General features: G+C 35.5%; 2 protein-coding genes and 1 long non-coding RNA gene across 4 annotated transcripts; all 3 read left to right on the forward strand.

Annotated features, from left to right (window-relative positions):
• The first annotated feature begins 8,204 nt into the window (after window positions 1–8,204).
• Window positions 8,205–8,778, forward strand: LOC147280099 (aldehyde dehydrogenase family 3 member F1-like). The gene is made up of 2 exons (XM_086252701.1): window positions 8,205–8,487; window positions 8,683–8,778. The coding sequence occupies exons 1-2, from the start codon at window positions 8,281–8,283 to the stop codon at window positions 8,758–8,760; spliced, it is 285 nt and encodes a 94-aa protein (XP_086108827.1). The 5' UTR covers window positions 8,205–8,280; the 3' UTR covers window positions 8,761–8,778.
• A 5,694-nt stretch (window positions 8,779–14,472) lies between these two features.
• On the forward strand, window positions 14,473–15,924 carry LOC147280100 (beta-1,6-galactosyltransferase GALT29A-like). The gene has a single exon (XM_086251911.1). It carries the CDS (start codon window positions 14,512–14,514, stop codon window positions 15,673–15,675), a length of 1,164 nt encoding a protein of 387 aa, XP_086108037.1. The 5' UTR covers window positions 14,473–14,511; the 3' UTR covers window positions 15,676–15,924.
• A 409-nt stretch (window positions 15,925–16,333) lies between these two features.
• On the forward strand, window positions 16,334–19,127 carry LOC147280101 (uncharacterized). 2 transcript variants are annotated; one of them, XR_015123436.1, is made up of 4 exons: window positions 16,334–16,826; window positions 16,930–17,030; window positions 17,825–17,879; window positions 18,466–19,127. It is a non-coding gene; the product is annotated as an uncharacterized LOC147280101 (long non-coding RNA). The 2 variants fall into 2 exon arrangements; XR_015123435.1 differs by lacking the exon at window positions 17,825–17,879 and having other exon boundaries at window positions 16,339–16,826.
• Window positions 19,128–20,312: the final 1,185 nt, after the last annotated feature.

Below are 20,312 nucleotides of genomic sequence, written 5' to 3' on the forward strand. Positions count from 1 at the left end.
TTTGCCCTGACTCAGAAGGATTTTTTTTTTTTTTCAGAGGTTATTTCTTTCTCTCTCATTATGGGCTACCAATTCAGCCCTTGTTTTTTTTCTCATCCGTTAGATCAAATATATCTCATCCAACGGTCAAGACTCTGAAGACATAGTATGCCTGCAGTCATTATAGAATTTCCGACAATTAATACTATTAATTAAGAAATTAAAGAGAGAAAAACAATTAAATACAGCAGCAATTAATACTATCAAGAAATTGAAAAAATATAAGAAACTAACTTCGTATTTGTATATTTCAAGAACGAACCAATGTCACCATGGTGGAATGGTGAATATTTGAACTGAGGTTCAGCCAACAGTATTTTAATAAAATCTTGAAAATCTTCAATGTCATTGCACTTCACCGATTCCCAGTCCATATCAGTATATTCCTCTCTCAAATGTCCAATGTTTATAAGTGCCCATTTATCTTCTCTTACCACATAACTTCTTCTGTCTAATAAGCTTCCATGGACTCGCCCACCTTTGTGGAGATATTCCAAGCCTGTAAGGATTATGCTGCACACAAAAAATAGAAAACAATCAATCATGTCAAAGTAAAAGAGTTGGAGAAGGAGGACAAATATGATACACAAATCAAATTAGAGGGAGTACCTTATATTTTCTACCATTTGAAATACTTTTTCCATCTTCGTTTTAAACTAATCCATCTTCCAGTCATTTAAAAGTTCAAGATTGATTATTTCAACAACCAAAATACAGTGGTGGAATTTCAAGATGGAAAACCAATGATGGGAAAAGTAGTGGAGTACGATGAATCACAAAAGGAGAATGCTAGCAGATATTTCCAAAATGCAAAGCAATTCAGCCACGTGGCATTTCTAGATGTACATGGCATAAACTAAGATGCAAAAACCGGCAAATGGTATATCTTGTACCAAGACTTTAGGTGTCATTTAAATGACTAGAAGATAAATTTTTAAACTGAGGTTCAGCCAACAGTATTTTAATAAAATCTTGAAAATCTTCAATGTCATTGCACTTCACCAATTCCTAGTAGATATCAGTATATTCCTCTCTAAAATGTCCAATGTTTATAAGTGCCCATTTATCTTCTCTTACCACATAACTTCTTCTGTCTAATAAGTGTCCACTTATAAACATTGGACATTTTAAAGAGGAATATTTAAAATTGGTGAAGTGCAATAACATTGAAGATTTTCAAGATTTTATTAAAATACTGTTGGCTGAACCTCAGTTCAAATATTTATCTTCCAGTCATTTAAATGACACCTAAAGTCTTGATACAAGATGTACCATTTGCCGGTTTTTGCATCTTAGTTTATGCCATGTACATCCAGAAATGCCACATGGCTGAATTGCTTTGCATTTTGGAAATATTTGCTAGCTTTCTCCTTTTGTGATTCATCGTACTCCACTACTTTTCCCATCATTGGTTTTCCATCTTGAAATTCCTCCACTGTATTTTGGTTGTTGGAATAATCAATCTTGAACTTGCAGATACAAACCCCATACAGCTGCAAAAAATAAAAATAAAAAAATAGAGAGAGAGGTGATTAGCCAAATTAAAGTTGGTGCTTTGGAGAAGGAAAAACTGTCAGGAGAGAGGACTGCTAGGGTTAACACTTTAGATACTGATGCATTTAATGTGGATTTAAAATTTTAAATCAACAAAAGTGTGGATTCTCTAGTGGCTCTGGGCCAGTTTAAAGAAACTTGAAATTGAGAAAAATGAAGAAAATAAAAGAAATTGAAAGGGAAAAATAAAGTGTAAAGATAAATTCTTGGTCCTTAAATAGCTAGGATACCTGATTCACATCATCGTCTAGTCTTTTCCTTTTTTTGGTGTTTTCTATCATATTCTCTTACAGCCTATTTCCCATATATCTGCCACGAATGTATTCAAAAAATTTATAAATAGAAATTAAAAAAAAAAAAAAAGACATTATTGAACTATCTACAACCCTATTACTAATCCGATCACTAATACATGGGCCAACAATGAAGAACAAGACAAAACTACTGTTGAATAAAAAAAATCACAATAAATTTGACAATATGATAGGCCGAAAACAAGAATAAAATAATTAAAATAAAATAAAATCACACTACTTGGCTTTATTAAAAACGAGACACATCCATGTTCCAAAAAACGAAAAAATAATGGATCTACATTTTGTTACACCTTTCTGTTGGCCTTATCTCTTTAAGGAAAGAAACAATAATAACATAAAATTAAGAGGAAAAAACTACACTCCTAAAATTTAGTGCGAATTTCAGAGAACTACCACTGTCCATGCTTAATTTTTTGGCCTCTACAACCACTAAGACATTTTTATTTTATATACAGAGCACTACTCAAATTATGTAGATTTAAGGCCTCAGACTAAGACTTACTTGGTGTTGGTATTGAGGAACATTTGGTGTCACAATAATGCATATGTGTTAGTGACAGCAATTACAAGATAGCAGAGTTTAGCACACAAAATAAAGATATCTAAAATACAGAAAATTACCCCAAGACAGTGATAGATAGATATTAAATGCCAATGCATGATGAACAAAGGATCTCAAAGAATAAACATTAGAGTAAATATCTAGTTTGCTTTAAAATTCAAGGCAATTAATAGAATTTATAGTGGATGATTAAATTGTTACATAAGAAATTTTTTTGATCCTAGTGGTAGGTCTTGACCTGTTAAGTACTCTTTTGTTCGCTCTACTTGTCAAGTAAACTGTAAGACCAAACAAGACCATATTCCATTATCCATGTGAAGGAAAGAAAGGTGCATATACGAGTTAACCAGATATGGACTAAGACTCTATTGTCACATGTTTTAATTATCCAACCTTAAGGTCTAAAATTTACAATTAAGAAATTTAAAAACAACCCAAAATTTCTTTTCTTTACCCAGAATTTAAGATCAACCTGGTAAGAATTACAAAAACATGAATTTATTGAAATCCAATCAATATGCAAGGCAAAGAACACGAATTTTGTCAAAGCCCAAGCATAAAAGAAAACAAATAAATATGAAATTCAAAATAAAGAATCAAAATTCATGCCCATTAATAAAAAATTAAAAATTGAACCAAGCCCAGCAAGAATCATGAACAATGTTGAAAACTTAGGAATTCATGTAAAATAAACGTACCCATGATCAAGAGAGACCAACCAAGTCAATAATCATCAAAGGAAAACGCTAGGAGCATGTATAATGGCATAGCTAAATGCTATGTTATATGCTAAATATAGCAGAATTGATAAAAAAGCTTGTTACAATGACATATCTAAATTTAGCATTTGTTATGCTATTGCTAAATTTTTCACTATATATAGCAGAAAATTTAGCAATTATTATTGAGGAACTCAAGAAAAAAGTGAACTCATCATCTAAAAAGTATGGGTAAAGAAAAAATAAAAAAACTAAGTGAAAGAAAGTAATTAGTTGAAAAAGTGTTGGGTCCCAGAGAGAGAGATAGATGAAATGATATTCATGTGGGTGGAAAAGGTTGCAACAAAATGCATGAGGATGGGCAGTTGTTATGGGTTGATTGGTCATGTATTCCAATGTTACAATTCTTAAATTTGACTTTGACAAGAAAAATAATAAAATATTAATTTGGGTATTAAAATAATAATATTTAAATATATTTAATATTGAGCTCATATTAAAGATCTCATTAAAATATTTACAATAATATAATTATTAAAATAATTTAATATATTAAATTTAATTTATAACGATATGTATGAATATATTAAAAATATAAACATACTAACATATAGCTATAGTTTTTGTGCCATTGGAACAAAAAGCATAAAAGCTATTGCTAAATACTAAAAGTCATGCTAAATATAACATATAGCATAGCCTATAGCAAAAAGCCATTGTACATGCTCTAAAGGAGTGTTCCAGAGAAGCCACGCCACCGCCATGGTTCGGAAGAAGAAAACCCTCATGAGGTGGAAAGGAGCAAGGCAGCCCACAAAAATCCCAAGATCTCGTCACATTGTCACCGAGCAAAAACCACCACCACTAAAGTTGCCAGAAAGGCACTAAAAAGGCCAAGAGAAGCCAAGGAAGATGGAGGTACGAACACCCGTGCCGAAGCGCACATATTTGATGATATAGCGACTGATTCGCTTTTGTGACAACCACGATCCAACTATCTTCGCCGAAGATCAAAGAGGAGTCTCGAATCTGACGAAGATGACAGGGCGGGAAGCGGAGAGTGACAAAAGTAGTGGCTACCTGATACTTGGTGGTGAGAACTTGAGGAGAAGAAAAAAGGGAGGAGAGACCTCCATATTTGAGTATAGAGCTCAAGCAAATTCACCACAAGAGGGTCAAGCAAACTCTCAAAAAGAGAGAACGAAGAACCAGGGAGTGAGATGGGAGGGAGAAAAGGGTGGAGGCGAGTGAGAGATTGGCAAGAAGGGGGGGAAGATGGGTGGAGGCGAATGAGAGATTGGCAGGAAGGGGGAAGGTGGGAGGGGGTGTTATTTATTTACCTCAAGTGTAAGGTTGTTAAGTTTTAGTATGAAAATAGAAGTAGAGGATTGTCGTACCCAAGAGATTGGATTGAGACTTCAACCACAAGCTAGATTAATTTTAAGGTTATAAAACTAACAAACAACCTACCATGTACTATGCAAAGCCAAGACTAAACATAATGGTATGTGTAAATGTATAGTGTTGAGTTGTTGTTTGGTTGATTGGTTAATTGATGATAAATAACACTAAAATTTGAAATTAACAAATGGAAATGTTAGCAAATTCAAGTACAAGTTAAATTCAATGATGATGAAGGTACGTTTGAGGTTATTATGAATTCACACTAACAATCTCATGTAACAAACAATGCAATTAGTGATTATGTCAAATTAGATATATTAGATTCCCTCCTAATCCTCAGCCAAAGTGAATTAGGGCACATTCACATTCATGTTATCAACTACCCCAACCAAGGTGATGGCTAACTACCTAAGATTTATGCCATAGCAAACCCTAGGTGCATAAAGTTCTAAGGATGAGAAATCCAAGCAATTAAAACAATCCAACTAAGATGCTTTTAAATTACCACACTCTTATGCAACATGCTTTAGAAACTAAAGGTTTCCAATTTTTAATTTCTACATGACAACATTTCTTATATGCACAAGTGGTAAATTCACACTTACAAGCCATAATCTTTAAACTAGCATAAGAGCATACATATCCAAAATGACATTTATATCACAAATCACAAAATGATATCTAACTATATAAGATTCATGCCATAGCAAACGTACCCTAGGTGCATAAAGTTCTAAGGATGAGAAATCCAAGCAATTAAAACAATCCAACTAAGATGCTTTTAAATTACCACTAAAATGAATACTATATAGTAATACTCTAAAACTATCTAGACATGAGGAGGTGGGTTCCTACGATTGTGGCAGCTGGGCTAGCTGATGGGTTCTTTCATTTTTTTTTATGTTTTGGTTTTAAATTATTTTTATCTTTTAACAACAAAATTGAATTACATCTAGATCCCTGTGGAATCGACCTAGATAGTTGCATGCTATACTATTAAGATTCGTGCACTTGTGAGTTTTAGCTTGGTTATAGTTAATCATTTAGGTTAACTTGAATCTTAACAACAAGTTTTTGGCCGTTCACGTGAGTACGTCCCAAATCGCGTTGGGACTGAGTTTTTGGTGCGCCTTCACTCACACAACCAGCGCCTTTTAGCCTGGCTAATTTTCTGATGTCCGATCAACTCTAATCAACGCTCCAGATCGCGCCACATCAGCGATTCGGTTAGGCAATTTCAATTTTCTTATTTTTCTAAATTTCTACAAACTTAAATGATTCAGCAGAATACATCTAAGCTTCGAAACATCAGCCGAAGTATCCTACCAACTCGTATGACTGTGTACTATTTGACTTCCAAAATTTTTAAAATTATTACTTCCTGAGCTCTTTCTTATTTTTGGCGGAGGAGCTTCGATGATGGACCTGATCTTATTTTTGTCAACCTCAATGCCTCTTTGGTAACAAGGAAACCAAGAAAATTATCGGCCGAGACAATATGCTCATTTTTTAGGGTTCATTTTTAGATTATGCTTGCGCATTTTCATGATGGTCTGCCTTAGGTCATGGATATGATCTCGTCGATGCACAGACTTGACAACCACATCATCAATATAGACTTCTATAGTTTTACCAATCAAGTCATGAAAGATAGCGTTCATAGTTCTCTGATAGGTAGCTCTAGCGTTTTTAAGGCCAAATGGCATCACTAGCCATTTGTACAACTCTCTTGCGCCGGGGCACCTAAATGTTGTTTTGTTCAAATCTTCCTCATTGATGACAATCTGGTTATACCTTGCATGCCAATCCATGAACGAAAGAAGTTCATGTTTAGCCGTACCATCAATCAAGAAGTCGGTCATGGGCATGAGATATTCATCCTTTGGGGTTGCCAAGTTCAAATTTCTAAAATCAATGCAAACTATAATTTTCCCATTCTTTTTAACTACCGGTACTATATTAGAAATCCAATCCGCATATTGAACAGGATAAATAAAATTCGCTTTAAGAAATCTTTTGATTTCTTTTGTAACTTTACTTTCAACCTCGGCAGAGAACCGCCAAGGTAATTGTACATACGGCTTAAAACCCTTTTTCATAGGTAATTTATATTCAACATGTTCTCTGTCTAAACCCGACATTTCATGATAATGCAAAGAAAAACAGACCCCATATTCCTTTAAGAGGTTGATCATTTCAGAGGGCTCATCTGATCCTAAAAGCTTGCTCACAAAAATTGGTCGGGGGTCCTCCTCGCTTCCAAGGTTAATTTCTTCTAAAGGATCTTGAACCTCGGCATATCTGTCTTCGAGCTCGGCCAGGGCATAATCAAGATCCTTTAGCTCAATCTCCTTTGGCCATTCTTCTGATAAAAACTCCATCGAAACCTCGGCCAGGATAGAGCTTATAGTCGTTTCTTTTCCATCACTGGGGTTGGTCTTCTTCAAACTGGATTAAATCTGGTAATGTTGTCTTTATCATTGAATCTCTTGATCAAACAAATCTCTTACGGCCGAAGACTCCCCTTCAAACTTAGAGTATACTACACTAGTAGGTTGTCCATGCTCATTGTATCCCTCAAGTCTTAGACATCCAATATCGCCATCGTATGTTCGTGCCAAAGCAAAGCTTGTCGTGGCATGGAAGGGTCTTGGGTCAGCATCTACAACCTCCACTTTGTTTCCCTTCCACATAATCAGTTTTTGAATTAGGGTCGATGGAAAACAAAGATTGGAATGTATCCAGTCCCAGCCGATCAAAGCATTGTATGGAGACTGGGAATGTGCAATGTAGAATGCAGCTTTCTAAACCCTATTGCCTACTTGGAGATCCACGGGTAAACATCTGATGGACTTATGAGGCAATCCCATGTAATTGGAGATATACAGGTCTGTCCTAATCAAATCTTTGTTTGGTTTACCCAGCTTTTCCATCATTTTTCTCAGCAGAATGTTCACTGCAACGGCCGCAAATGGCCAGTAGAGTGCAGTGCAGGTTTTTCGATAAACAACTAGTGACGGGTAAAAACCATTTATAGCTCATCAGGGGTTTGCTCAACTACTACCTTAGGCAAATTTTAGCTTTTGGAGACGAATCATACAAATGAGTCTCTTGATCCTCCAAATATATACACATAATTTTTCTTTTAATAAATTTTCACAAAAATCATTATAAATTTTTTGGCCTAACATAATAGATTAATAGGTATAGAATCCAATGAAAAAGAAAACATTTTGGACCTTTCCTTTCTCATTACTTTGGCAGTTGCCAAGTGCCACCTACCAGAAAATTAATGATAAAATGGGAAATAAATTTGCTAGAGGGGTCAATTATTTGATTGATCCTCTGCTTCCCATTTTCATTTTTCCTGTCAAATTTCCATGTCATTTTTCAGATGTGATAAAAGATTGATTGATGGAAAATGTTACAAATGGTCTCTAAGTTTTTTTCTTGCAGACATGGTGGGTCAAGGAGAATTGATTTTCAGCTACTTCATCGGTAAACCAGTTGGATGATTGAGCCAAGAGACTAAAAGGGGAACTCTTCTTTGGTTACGTCAGCATGATTGAGTACCTGATCTGAGTAGTTGGGTGCTTTTAATGCAATTGTTGCTGGTGTTTATATTTAAAAGTGGCAGACCAGTACTATCAAAATCTAACAATTTTTAGATATTACCATAATCGTCATGGAAGCAATGAGAGCACAACCTGCAGAAGAATCTTTGTCTGATGAGCTAAGGCAAGCCTTCAAAAGTGGTAGAACCCGAAGTGTTGCATGGAGGAAAAACCAACTCAGTGCCCTTCTTCAGCTCATCAAGGACCATGAAGAAAAGATTTTCAAAGCACTCCATCAAGATCTTGGCAAGCACCCAGTTGAAGCTTACAGGGATGAGGTAGCTTGCTCTTCTGTACAATGCATGCCTTATGTATGTATGTATGTATGTGTCTTTGGCCTTTGCCCATGAGAAGGTTTTAACATTAGAACTTTTTCAAGGCAAAGAAATTGGTCTATATATAACAATTGCAAAAACAAGTTTTGCTTTTTGATTGTCATTTGTTGACATGGGCTCTGACAATTTTAATTGCAGATTGGAGTTGTGGTGAAATCACTCAACTATTCTTTGAGCAATTTAGAGAAATGGGTGTCCCCTAAAAAGGTAATATGATTAATTGATCATTTTTGGGTATGGTTGTGTTCAGCCTTGAGCTTTACTGAAAATGATTAAGATGGTGAGCAGACCCAAAATTAATCATAGATAATCATGCATTAATTGAACAATATAGATAATCATGCATTAATTGAACGTTTTGGAAAATACAAAGAACATCACATGAATACATGTACAATGAGAATAATACAATAAAACCCATACAATACAATGACTCGTCGCTATATAGCTAGCCAGCTGTCTGTGTTACTGTGTAGCATAACAAGTGATGCAAAATGCACACTTGTTAATTGCTACACAACTTGGGCTTCCACCATTTGGGCTAGCAATAGGCGTATGGCCTTGGTCCTTTGGGCTAGGGTTATGTGCATGGCCCATAGTGCATGGGCTGCATGGGTGGTCCATGTCATGATATGATGTGGCATGGTTGATCATTGACTTTGACCTTTGACCTTTGACCTTTGACTTTGACCAAAAGTCAACCTTGACCAAAAAGATTCCCCAAAAGATTCTGTCTGAGATTTTCCAAAGATTCCTTCCAGATTCCAGATCCTTCGAGAAGATTCCCTCAAGATTATTTTTCTCATTTTTTCCATTTTTAGCTCAAAATAGCCTCATTTAGTTTCTTTCTCCATCATTGCTTCATTTAACCTACAAAACACTAAAACAAACTAACAAGACCTAAAATATCGAGTTCTTGCACTCGAGGTTAGGGAATTAGCATCATAAAATGATGCAATTTGGACACTCAACATGCGCCAAGACTTCAGCCCAAGACCAGCAGCCATGCGCAAGGACAAGAGGAACCCTAGCTAGGCTAGGCGTAAGTCACTTAAGCCCACAAGGCCTAGCCTTGCCGCAAGCCCACATGCTCCTAACCCTAGCTGCTGCCGCAAGTCTTCTTCTCCTTGCCTCTCAAGGATTGCACCTCTATAAATATGTCATATACTTCAGAACCCTAGAGCTCTTGCCTCCTAGTTTATTTTCAGTTTTTAGGTTTTATTTTTTTTTCAGAAAGTTAGAGTGAGAGGGAGCCGAATTCAGAGAGAGTTAGAGAGAGAAGGTGGCGTGACTAGTGAGAGAGATCGAGAAGGAACCAGCCCTTGCCGCAAGCCCTAGCTCACCTTTCCGTGAGTTCCTCCTGCTTGCTAGGTGCCTCCTTCTTCCTCTCTTCTTGCCGCAGCCACCCTTGTGTTGAATCTCTAATTTTTGTTTTTTTTTTTTTTGTTCTAGAATTCTGATTTCATGCTTAGTTATGCTTCTGAATTTATTTAGTTATGTTTTTAAATTAATATTAGTTTGTGTTTCTGATTTGTGCACCAATATGAATTGGGATTTCATTATTTGTTGATGTTTTCTTTTATTTAATTTAATTATGTAAGTTTATTTATTCTATCTTGCGTGTTAGTTGTAGGTTGATTAATGGATTTGCATACTTTAACAAATCGTTTATTCGTCTCTTGGTCTGTTAGTTTGATGTTTGCATGTATTAAATTTCCATTATCTATTTGAACCCGTCACTAGTTGTTTGCATCCTTTGACTGGCCACCTTAGGGTAATTGCATCTAGAAAGGACAATTTGCATAATACAGTTTTATGCGTTGTACTAATTTAATTCAATTGAGCATACATTAATTTAGTATTATAACAAGGAAAGAGAAGCAAATAGTAATATGTTGGAAGAAAACCCGTGGTATAATAATGGTTAACTAGGTAAAAACTATGAAACAATTACGTTCACATGAGTATGGCAAAAAATAGCAAGTTTAGCACATGAAAACCATAAAACTTACAACAAGAGAGATAATTTTGCGGACAACTTAAGATCATACTCATGTGTTATACAATTCACATTTTTATAGTGTCATTAAGGCTTAATCCACCATGATACTCTAAAATGAGTATTCTGACTTTTAGAGCTGTCCATGAGCCTTTTTAAAGAACTCCAAATGCACTCTGTAGGACATCTGCAACATATTATTATTATAGTTATTTTTAAATTATCTGTTATATAAGGGCTGAATGATGCTCAATTGAATTATAGGAATCATAAGTAATACCAAAATGCACAACTCTGAATGATTTGAGAAGCAAAACTAGTGCGGACAAACGTAAAATGCAAAAGGAAAATCTGAATGGTTTTTATGTCTATTCAAAACTCTGAATGGTTTTCATAACAACCTCTTAACTATGAGCTATAAATGGTTTGATTTAATAGTTATAAAATATCATTGGAAATCAACTAGTGCGGAATCAGAAGTGTTGAATTCCCTATAGGATACTAACATATTAGGGTATTAGCTTCCCTCTTATAGTAATTTGCATGTTTAGTGTCCCATTAAGTGAATTTAGTTTTGTGTGAGTGTGTTATAACTGAAAATGGGAAATGGGTTTTCATAATATGGACTTGAAAATAACTTTCTGCACTCCTTGCACCTCTGTAAGTTTTTAGTATGTTTGGCAATGAATGATATAATTGACCCCTCTCTTTCAATAATTTTGGAAAGGTTGCCGTATGACTGCCAAAACGGGTTACACGACGGCTAACAAAGTAACAGCTACAAGTACCCTTTGTGTGCTACATATTGGAAAGTCTAGTAAAGTGGCAAATAAGTTCTCTGTTTTATTTTTTTGGTTCAATGAGGTTCATTGCTTTTGGACTGAATGAGGTACAAAATAGACCAGAGTGTCGGTGAGTGTTCGATGGATGGTTCATTTGCTGGTTTGGGCTAAACTGAAATCAGTTTGGGAACAAAATTTCATAACTTAGTAAGGCAAGCCATAAATGTGGTATAGAATAATTGTAATTGATTAACCTCCAATGAGATTCACTTTTTGAAAATAGTGCAAATATACCTTGGAGTAGTTTGTAAAGTGATATAAAGCCATTGCAATGGGACAAATAGAGTACTAAATTAAGCTGTACCTATCAAGTAGCTTTTCTAAGTAGAATGACCATTAAGGGTACATGCTGAATTAACTTGATGAAAAAGTTTTGAACAAGTCCAGTATCAAACTTATATGTAGCCTAACCAATCCTATATAGTAAGAGGTTCAAAATTAGGTCGACTATACTAGAGCCAATCCAAGTTCACTTAACCTAAATTGACTAATTCGTAGGCATGGGCAAGAAGGTGTTGGGAGATCTCAATTGTCAAAAACACCAACACCATCAAACTGCGTTAGCGTTCAGTCATTGACCAAATAAGAGGAGCATTATTATTGAAAAGGGGTTTTGTGGAATTTTGATAAAGGCCTCAATATTACTCAGGAAGCACATAAAATTTTTCTATTAAAAACTCTAGTGTTTACTGGAAAAATTAAAAAAACATATGCACTCTCGTAGTATACCGTAAGTCCTTTAACTCTAATAGTTAATCAACTAGTTTGTGATTTAGTGATAATTTTAAATTAAGATGAGCAAACTTAAGATCACATGAGATATAAATTAACTGAATTTATAAAAACACATTGATGCATCTGTGTTTCCTTCTCCAAAAGTCAACAACGGAAGTTGAGTGGGGAGATAAGGGCATTGCGTGGAAGATGAAGACTGATAAGATAAATAAGGACACTTGAGATCAGACCAAGTGACAAGAGCCTAAGACATTTCAAAGAGATGCTGATCATGCCCAAAAGGATGAAATGCTATCTTGCCCTGTAAAATATCAACCTCTCATGGATTATCAACTAGGATAAGGTGGATAAAAACTCAAGCCCACCAGAACTTTGTGACTTGGTTCTTGTTCTTTCCTAGGGAAGTGGATAAGAAGAATTAATGAGCATGTTGCTGTGCTCTTGTGTTAAGTTGAGGATAACTCAATATACAGTTAAATCATAAAATTGTCTTCATATTGTAATGTGCCGCACATATTTCTTCTCCTGATATAATTTAAGCAGTGACCAGAAAACAACATCCACAACAATTTAGTGTACCATAATTAAGATTGCAAAGGACAAAAAATTATATCCACAACTAAAATCAGAAAACTGAGAAGCCCAAAGCAGTTGAGCGTCCCGTTCAAAAGGAGGACCATCTTTTTGTTGCTGCTTAGAGATATCCAAAAATAAACAGAGATCAAACTAGTTTCAAACAACCTAAAACTAGGGTCATAAAATTAATTGAGCATTTTATGTCTCTCCATATAATCTTAGTTTTTACACAAGATATAGAGTAGTATACCTTCACTCTGGTTATAAGGTACTCCCTCTAATTTTATTCAAATTGCCTAGGGTAATTTGCATAATACCCTCATTTTAGTATCATAAAGTGATGCAAAATGCACACTCATCAGAGCATAATGAGTTGGTTCCCCAAAGGACACAAACCGGTTGGCGTGTTTGTATTGACTATCGGAAGCTTAACACCGCAACAAGGAAGGATCATTTTCCTTTGCCATTTATTGACCAGATGTTGCAAAGGTTGGCTGGCCATAGTCACTATTGCTTTTTGGATGAATATAGTGGGTACCATCAGATTGCTATTGCACCCGAGGATCAAGAGAAGACCACGTTCACATGTCCATTTGGTACGTTTGCCTATAGGAGGATGCCGTTCGGATTGTGTAATGCGCCCGCAACATTCCAGAGATGCAGGAGGTCTATTGTCTCCGACATGGTGGAATGAATCATTGTGGTATTTATGGATGATTTCTCTGTATTTGGTTCGTCTTTTGATGCATGTCTGGATAATCTGTCTCTAGTTTTGAAAAGATGTCAAGAAGCCAATCTAGTGCTTAATTGGGAAAAATGTCATTTTATGGTCCAACAAGGAATAGTTTTGGGTCATGTGATTTCGAAGGAGGGCATACAAGTTGATAAGGCTAAGATTGATGTGATACAAAGATTGCCACCTCCATCAAGTGTTAAAGAAGTAAGGAGTTTTCTAGGCCATGCTGGGTTTTATAGGAGGTTCATTAATTATGTCATAATTATTGAGAATTTTTATAAAATGATATAAAAAGGTTGATTGTATTTTTGAAATAAAAAATATTTTTTATTGTTATGATAACATGGCTCTCATAATTCTTAAATTTGTAATACATAATTGAGATTAAAAGAAATAAAAACAAGTAAAATAATTATAAGTAAGAAAAATTGTGCTACATAAAGAGAGTGATGTATTAGAAGAAGGATTCATAACATTCTATTTTTGACATAAGTTCACTTCATTGCACGTGGAAAATGAATGGCTAAATAGCCTAAATTGTATGCGCACCATATGTAGCACTAATAGCCGAGGTTGATGTATAAATTTGAAGCAATGGGGAAGGCTATATTATTTTCTACCACAAAGGAAATTTTCATTTTAGGACTTTAATGGAGCACAAGGAGGGCATGAAGAGCAAGTCTCGATCAAGAAAATTATGCATTACACATTTACACACATGTTGTTCGATCGTCAAGCCCAAGGGATGGCCATGGTTGAACTATTCAATTGCTTGTTCACAACGGCCTATTGGTTTGGACCATAAATTTAGTTGACATTTATTTTGGGCATTTATTTAGATAACATGGACTTCATGCTCCTGCTAGTTTGCAATCAGAGTGTAATTGACATGGACTTCATTTTATTCTTTGAATAGTAAATGTAAAAAAAAAAAAAAAAAAACTTCATTCATGCTTTACAAGGATGCATAAATGGAAATTGGTCAACGTGAAATAATCATGTGATGTAAATAATTAATGAACCTCCTATAAACCCCAGCATAATTATGATGGAGTTTTCTGCTCGTTATTCTTTTAATTATGTCGGTCCGTCCATTATTTAGCCTTCTTCTGCTCATTGTGTTCGCTGCCACGCTGAGCTGTCGAACTGCAGTCCGTCATAGCTTGAGCTCAATTGAGCTCGAAAAGAAGGCACTTGTCCAACCACCAAAGCTAGTGTTCAATGCTACTCTGCTCAAATTCGCTGCCGTTGATGTGGGTGCAGCACAGGCCAAGCAAGAAATAGAGCAACTGTTGGAGGGTAACTTTGCAAGTCTTGGACGGTATAGGACTTTTGCTTCCTGGAGAAGATTCAATCACCATGATGTCAGAGCGAGGTCCTCCATAGGCTTACCGGTAATGCTCCGCTCCCCTCAATTCTATCGTTATTGGTTGGATTTTAGGAGAGTTTTGAGTGACTGGTCAAGAAACAGGCGGTTTCAGCCTGATATTATGTTGGATTTAGTTAGACTTGTTAGGCATCCCATTGATAGGCACAATGGTTTGGTGGATTCGGAACAACAACAACGTTACTCGTCGTGTGCAGTTGTTGGGAATAGTGGGATTTTGTTGAAGAGTAATTATGGAGATCTAATTGATAGTCATGAGGTGGTTATTCGATTGAACAATGCGAGGATAGAGAGTTTTAAGAGCAAAGTTGGGTCGAAAACGAGCATTTCGTTTGTAAATAGTAATATTTTGCATCTTTGTGCTAGGAGAGAAGGTTGTTTTTGCCACCCTTATGGACATAATGTGCCTATGGTTATGTACATTTGTCAACCGATACATTTCTTTGATTTCACGGTATGCAATATATCCCACAAAGCACCTTTGCTTGTGACTGATCCTCAGTTTGATGTGTTGTCTGCGAGGATAGTTAAGTATTATTCACTGAAAAGGTTTGTGGAGGATACAGGGAAGTCGTTGGATGATTGGGGGGCTGTTCATGATGGTGCTATGTTCCATTACTCTTCTGGTATGCAAGCTGTTATGCTCGCTTTGGGAATTTGTGACAAGGTTAGTATATTTGGATTTGGGGAGTCAGATTCGGCTAAGCATCATTATCATACAAATCAGAAGGCTGAGCTTCGGTTGCACGATTATGAGGCGGAGTCTGCTTTCTATCATGATCTGGTTGAGAGACCACAGGTAATACCGTTCATTTCAGACAAGTTCAAGATTCCTCCTGTGGTTCTATATCAATGACATTTAGCCAGTTGAATCATATGTTTTGTGGAATTAATTGATATGTTTCTCAGGTTTCAATTGTTGTATTCATGTTGTAATAGTAGTCTCCCACTAAGATTCAATCAAAGGAGCACACCTGTTGAAGATTTCTTTTTCATACTTTGACCCTGTACTGTCAAAGATAGTTTTGGGAAATATCAATTGTAAAACTGGAATCCAAAGGTTCCCAATTGCTTTTGTTGAGATTGAACTTTCTTGAATTGAATTCTTGAGCATTTAATTAATGCATAAATTGGATTGTCACATGTAAATACCATTTCTAATTCATTGTTTTTGAATAGCATAGGCATGGTCGTATAGAGGTTCATAGCAAAAGTTTGGCCTCACATGTGATGGACAACCTATCGTGTAATTGTTAAAACTTATATATCTGTTGAATTAGTTTAGTGGTTTAACAAGTTCTTCCTTTTCCATGTTATCTTCATAGTCTCACATGAGAAGTCAGAAGCTTAGCATATTTAGTTTTGTATTTCATTTTATATTGTAAATGTTAAACATAGGCTGGGGCATGACCATAATGCAAAATTAAAAATTAGGAATATATTATTAAGCGGAAATTCTAACATAACTGCAGGTATTAGATGCCTTCAACCTTTTGACCGTTAGATGAGATATATTTGATCTAACGGTTGAGAAAAAAAATAAAGGCTGAATCGGTAGCCCATTATGAGAGAGAAAGACGTAACTGAACAAAACAAAAGAAATCCTTCTGAGTCGCAAACAAAAAACGCAAATCTCATCTGCTTCTTTACCCTCTCTCTCCCGCACCCTTTCTCCGATCAAAACCCAGCCGTCCGGCGGTAACGTTGACAAAATCGGCCCCAAATATTCGTCTACCACTTACCATGTCGAAATCGATGAACCGATTGAACTTCGTGACGGCCATCCGCCTTCTCCGGCGGAGTTGCGACACCGACCACCCAAGACATCGTCCTCTCGACACACTGATCGTCTGGGTGTCCTCCTTTAGACCTAAAATTCAATCATGAAGGAGAATCAAAGGAGAACAGATCCAACCCCTTCGCCGGCGATCTGAGTTTTCTAGCGGCTTCGAGGTCTCTCTCGGGGATCAGGTATCAGGTCATGGTCGCTACCGGATCATTACAGAGGTATAATTGCGTCCTCATAGAGAGATTGTGAATCTTGTCAATTACCTTGCAATGGCTTTCTGAAATTTGTGTATTTAAATTCTCTTACTTGTATGGATTTCAGAGGAATTGGTTTTTCTTGCTATGCCAGAAAATGTAATTGGTGTTTTCCCCGATTTGGGTTTTCACATATAGCAGCACAGAGTCCAGGAGGAAGATCTGTTGGTATGTTTTTTTCTATCCTTAAACTGGATACATGTTGGTATGTATGGGTACAGTTTTGTATGCTGCCTTGATGCAGGAATTTATGATATGTGCAACTATGTGTACCTGCATTACCTGTACTGTTACGTTCTCTGAATCTAATGTTATCAGGGAGAGATAAAAATTGTCTGAAGTTTTAGTTTTGTGTATGTTTGTTCTGGAGTTAAAGGCTAATCCCGCATCTTATTTTTCCTATTATTTGTGTAGATAGCATATTGCCTATGGCCATGTGCTTGCTCTTCTCTAATCTGCTGATGTTGATGCTTTTTTCCATTGTTATTGAAAGACCAATTTTATATTTAGTTCAAGGTTTTAATAGAAGAAAATGGTAGATTGGATCAGTGCCTGTAATCAACCAATTCTTAGTAGGGCATTACAATTTCTGGCTTACTTTATTGGCTCCATTTCTGATTGGTTATTTCTTAAATAATAAATTTGTATTAAAGATTTCTTTCCCATCTAAGCATTGTATTATTTTACAATGCTTAGATACGTCCTTTCGGGTCCTGTACTCGGGTATTGTAGATCACTGCAAGTAGTGAAAACTACATGCTATAGGACCTTACATATAATTGCTTAAATGGTTTTTGTACCTTTGTGCTTGATACAAAAACATGCCACTGGACCTCTTCTTTTATTCTGTGATAGCATGACATGTTATCGACCTGTTTGAATTGCATACGTGGTTCATTTTTAATTCATATTTTGAAGCATTATGTATAGCATCATCTATTAACTCATCAAAATATGGTCAGATATTCAATGTGGGATTGTTTCAAACTGCAACTGAGCATAAGGAACAGATTCATGGTAATTCATTTATTTTAATCTCTAAGAGTTCAACAATTGACCTCCACACCTCTAGGTTTCATGAAATGCAGAGCTCCTGTCTTAATGCTCCGTTTATGTTTGTCAGCTCATGTTTCTTTACAAGATTTTACATTTTTTTTTTTTGAAGTAAATGATTATATGTGATACTGAATTTATTCTTATGAGATTGTTACAAGAATGCTGCAAAAACATTCTATGATGAATTGTGATGGAGATATGGTATCAGCTGCACTGGTCAAATTCATGACTAAAAATTGGAGTAGAGAGGTAGAGAAGAGAAAACGAAGGCCCTTCATCTGAGTTTTTGCTAAGAAATGGGAAGGTCACTAGTAATTCAGACTTTTTGCATGGACTTGGCAGCCGCTTTTGACTTTAACAACTAGAGACTAAATCTATTCCATGGTTAAAAATTTTGGGCATGGGTGTTCAGACAATATATGAGCATGAAATTCTTCCAGGGCACAATATATTCAAGTCTCCCACTTTAGCAAGTATATGCATGCTTACCACTTTTCTTTAGCAAGTATTTAGCATGCTTACCACTTTTCTTTTCTCTGTTTTCCAGAATTATTGACCAGCATGACAAACTGAGGAAAAGAAGCACAGAAGCTTATACCACTGAGATAAGTACTACTCTTTTATCCTTCTGTCTGGTATAACCTAAGTATCATATAGCAGATAACACTGAGAAGTTAAATCACACATTAATATTCCGATTTCTTTAGTAAATGTCACACAGTACTTTCTTACTTGTTTTGTTGCCATTTTCAGCAGTTATAATTAGCAGTTATAATTGAATAATCATGTATCTTGTGCTATCTTATGTATTTCTTTGCTATCTCATGAAGTTTTTGAATTGGGATCTAAAAGGCTCTATTATTGAAAACAAATTAATGAATGCAGATTGGGTTGGTAGTTCTGTTCGCTCAATGTATATCTTCATGTTAAAATTGTGTGAAGAAGCAACCTTGCCTCCAGACCTATTGCAGAGGCAGAGTATCTTGCCATTGTGTGGTCTGCAACGTCTCAGCAATCAACACATGAAGATTGACTAGTATTTCATACCAAGTGTGTTCAAGCTAGTTGCTGATATTTTCCAAACCACTTCCAATGGTCCCATTATGTTCTCCAAGGATCAAAATTGGTCTCTGAAACTCTCCGTGCTTTTGGAACATGTATTTGAACAAATATTGATTAGTTAAATGAATGGATGAAATTTTTTATGAATGGATGGATTTTTGTTGAATGGGTGGATTTTTATGAGAGAATGGAATATAAATAACATTTATAACATCCAAATCCCATTAAAAATTGACATGTATAATCTTGTTTATTTATATCAGTTTCAGGAGGTTTTATACATCGAAAAAACTTGATTACGATTTCCAATCTTGTTTTGGATATCAGTTGGGCTGAAAAAACAAATGGCATTTGCTTTGTTCTTTTGACAATTCATCCATTGCGTTTGATCTGTTGAAATGATTTTAAACGATTCGACAGGGACTGCTCAGGATCCCAATTATAACAGCATTATTCAATGATTAAAAAACAGAAAAAGATTTTGGTTAATACATAAAGGGGCAGCAAAATACAAGCATGTGTATTGGCAAAATATGTATTGGCACTTTTGGGTACTTGATATGCAACAAATTTTACCCAACTCAAGAATGCTTAAACATTTTGATACAATATTATTAAAAATGTAAAACACATGTAAATGTGTAATGTATATAGTTTTAGACTTTTAGTATAAGGTTTTTAATTAAACTTGTTAATACTAAATACCTTAAAAAATTTGATCTAAAAAAAACCCCCTACAAAATTTAAAATTCAAAAAACAAAAACTGAAAATCACTAAAACAAAAAAATTAAAACACAAAATATTGAAATTGAAACCAAAAAAATTCCATCCTCGCCCAAAATATAAAATTAACCCACCCAAGTTGAAAAAAAAATGAACCTCTGGCGCGTCTCCAGACTTGTCAAATAGTGTAATTTTGAATTGCATGTCAAAACCTGATTGTTACACAGGAGCTTGTATTTAGCACTCTGAGAATGCAATTGCCCTTTCGTGTATACACAGTTGCAGTGCGAAACGTTTTTTTGGCCCAGTGATGAAATTACCATTTTCTTGAGATTTGGTTCAAGAAAATGGTAACTTGGATTAAGAAAATGGTAACTTACAATTCATTGAGAAAAAGTTACCATTTCTTGAGAAAAAAATCAAGAAAATGGTAAGTTTGGTCACGCTGGGGCTGGATTACCACTTTTTTGAATGAAGTTACCATTTTCTTGATCAATTGATCAAGAAAGTGGTAACGTATTTTGCTTCACTGATTCCGTTACCATTTTCTTGATATTTGGTTCAAGAAAATGGTAACTTCGATCAAGAATGTGGTAACTTACCATTTC

Source organism: Dryas octopetala, chromosome 7, assembly GCF_963921425.1.
Source record: "Dryas octopetala chromosome 7, drDryOcto1.1, whole genome shotgun sequence".
Classification (NCBI taxonomy): domain Eukaryota; kingdom Viridiplantae; phylum Streptophyta; class Magnoliopsida; order Rosales; family Rosaceae; genus Dryas; species Dryas octopetala.

Excerpts from the sequence above, each read along its gene's own strand:
- LOC147280099 (XM_086252701.1), top strand. The coding sequence starts at position 8,281 with ATGGAAGCAATGAGAGCACAACCTGCAGAAGAATCTTTGTCTGATGAG. Across the intron at positions 8,488-8,682 it reads TTGAAGCTTACAGGGATGAG|ATTGGAGTTGTGGTGAAATC; the intron begins GTAGCTTGCTCT and ends TTTTAATTGCAG.
- LOC147280100 (XM_086251911.1), top strand. The coding sequence starts at position 14,512 with ATGTCGGTCCGTCCATTATTTAGCCTTCTTCTGCTCATTGTGTTCGCT.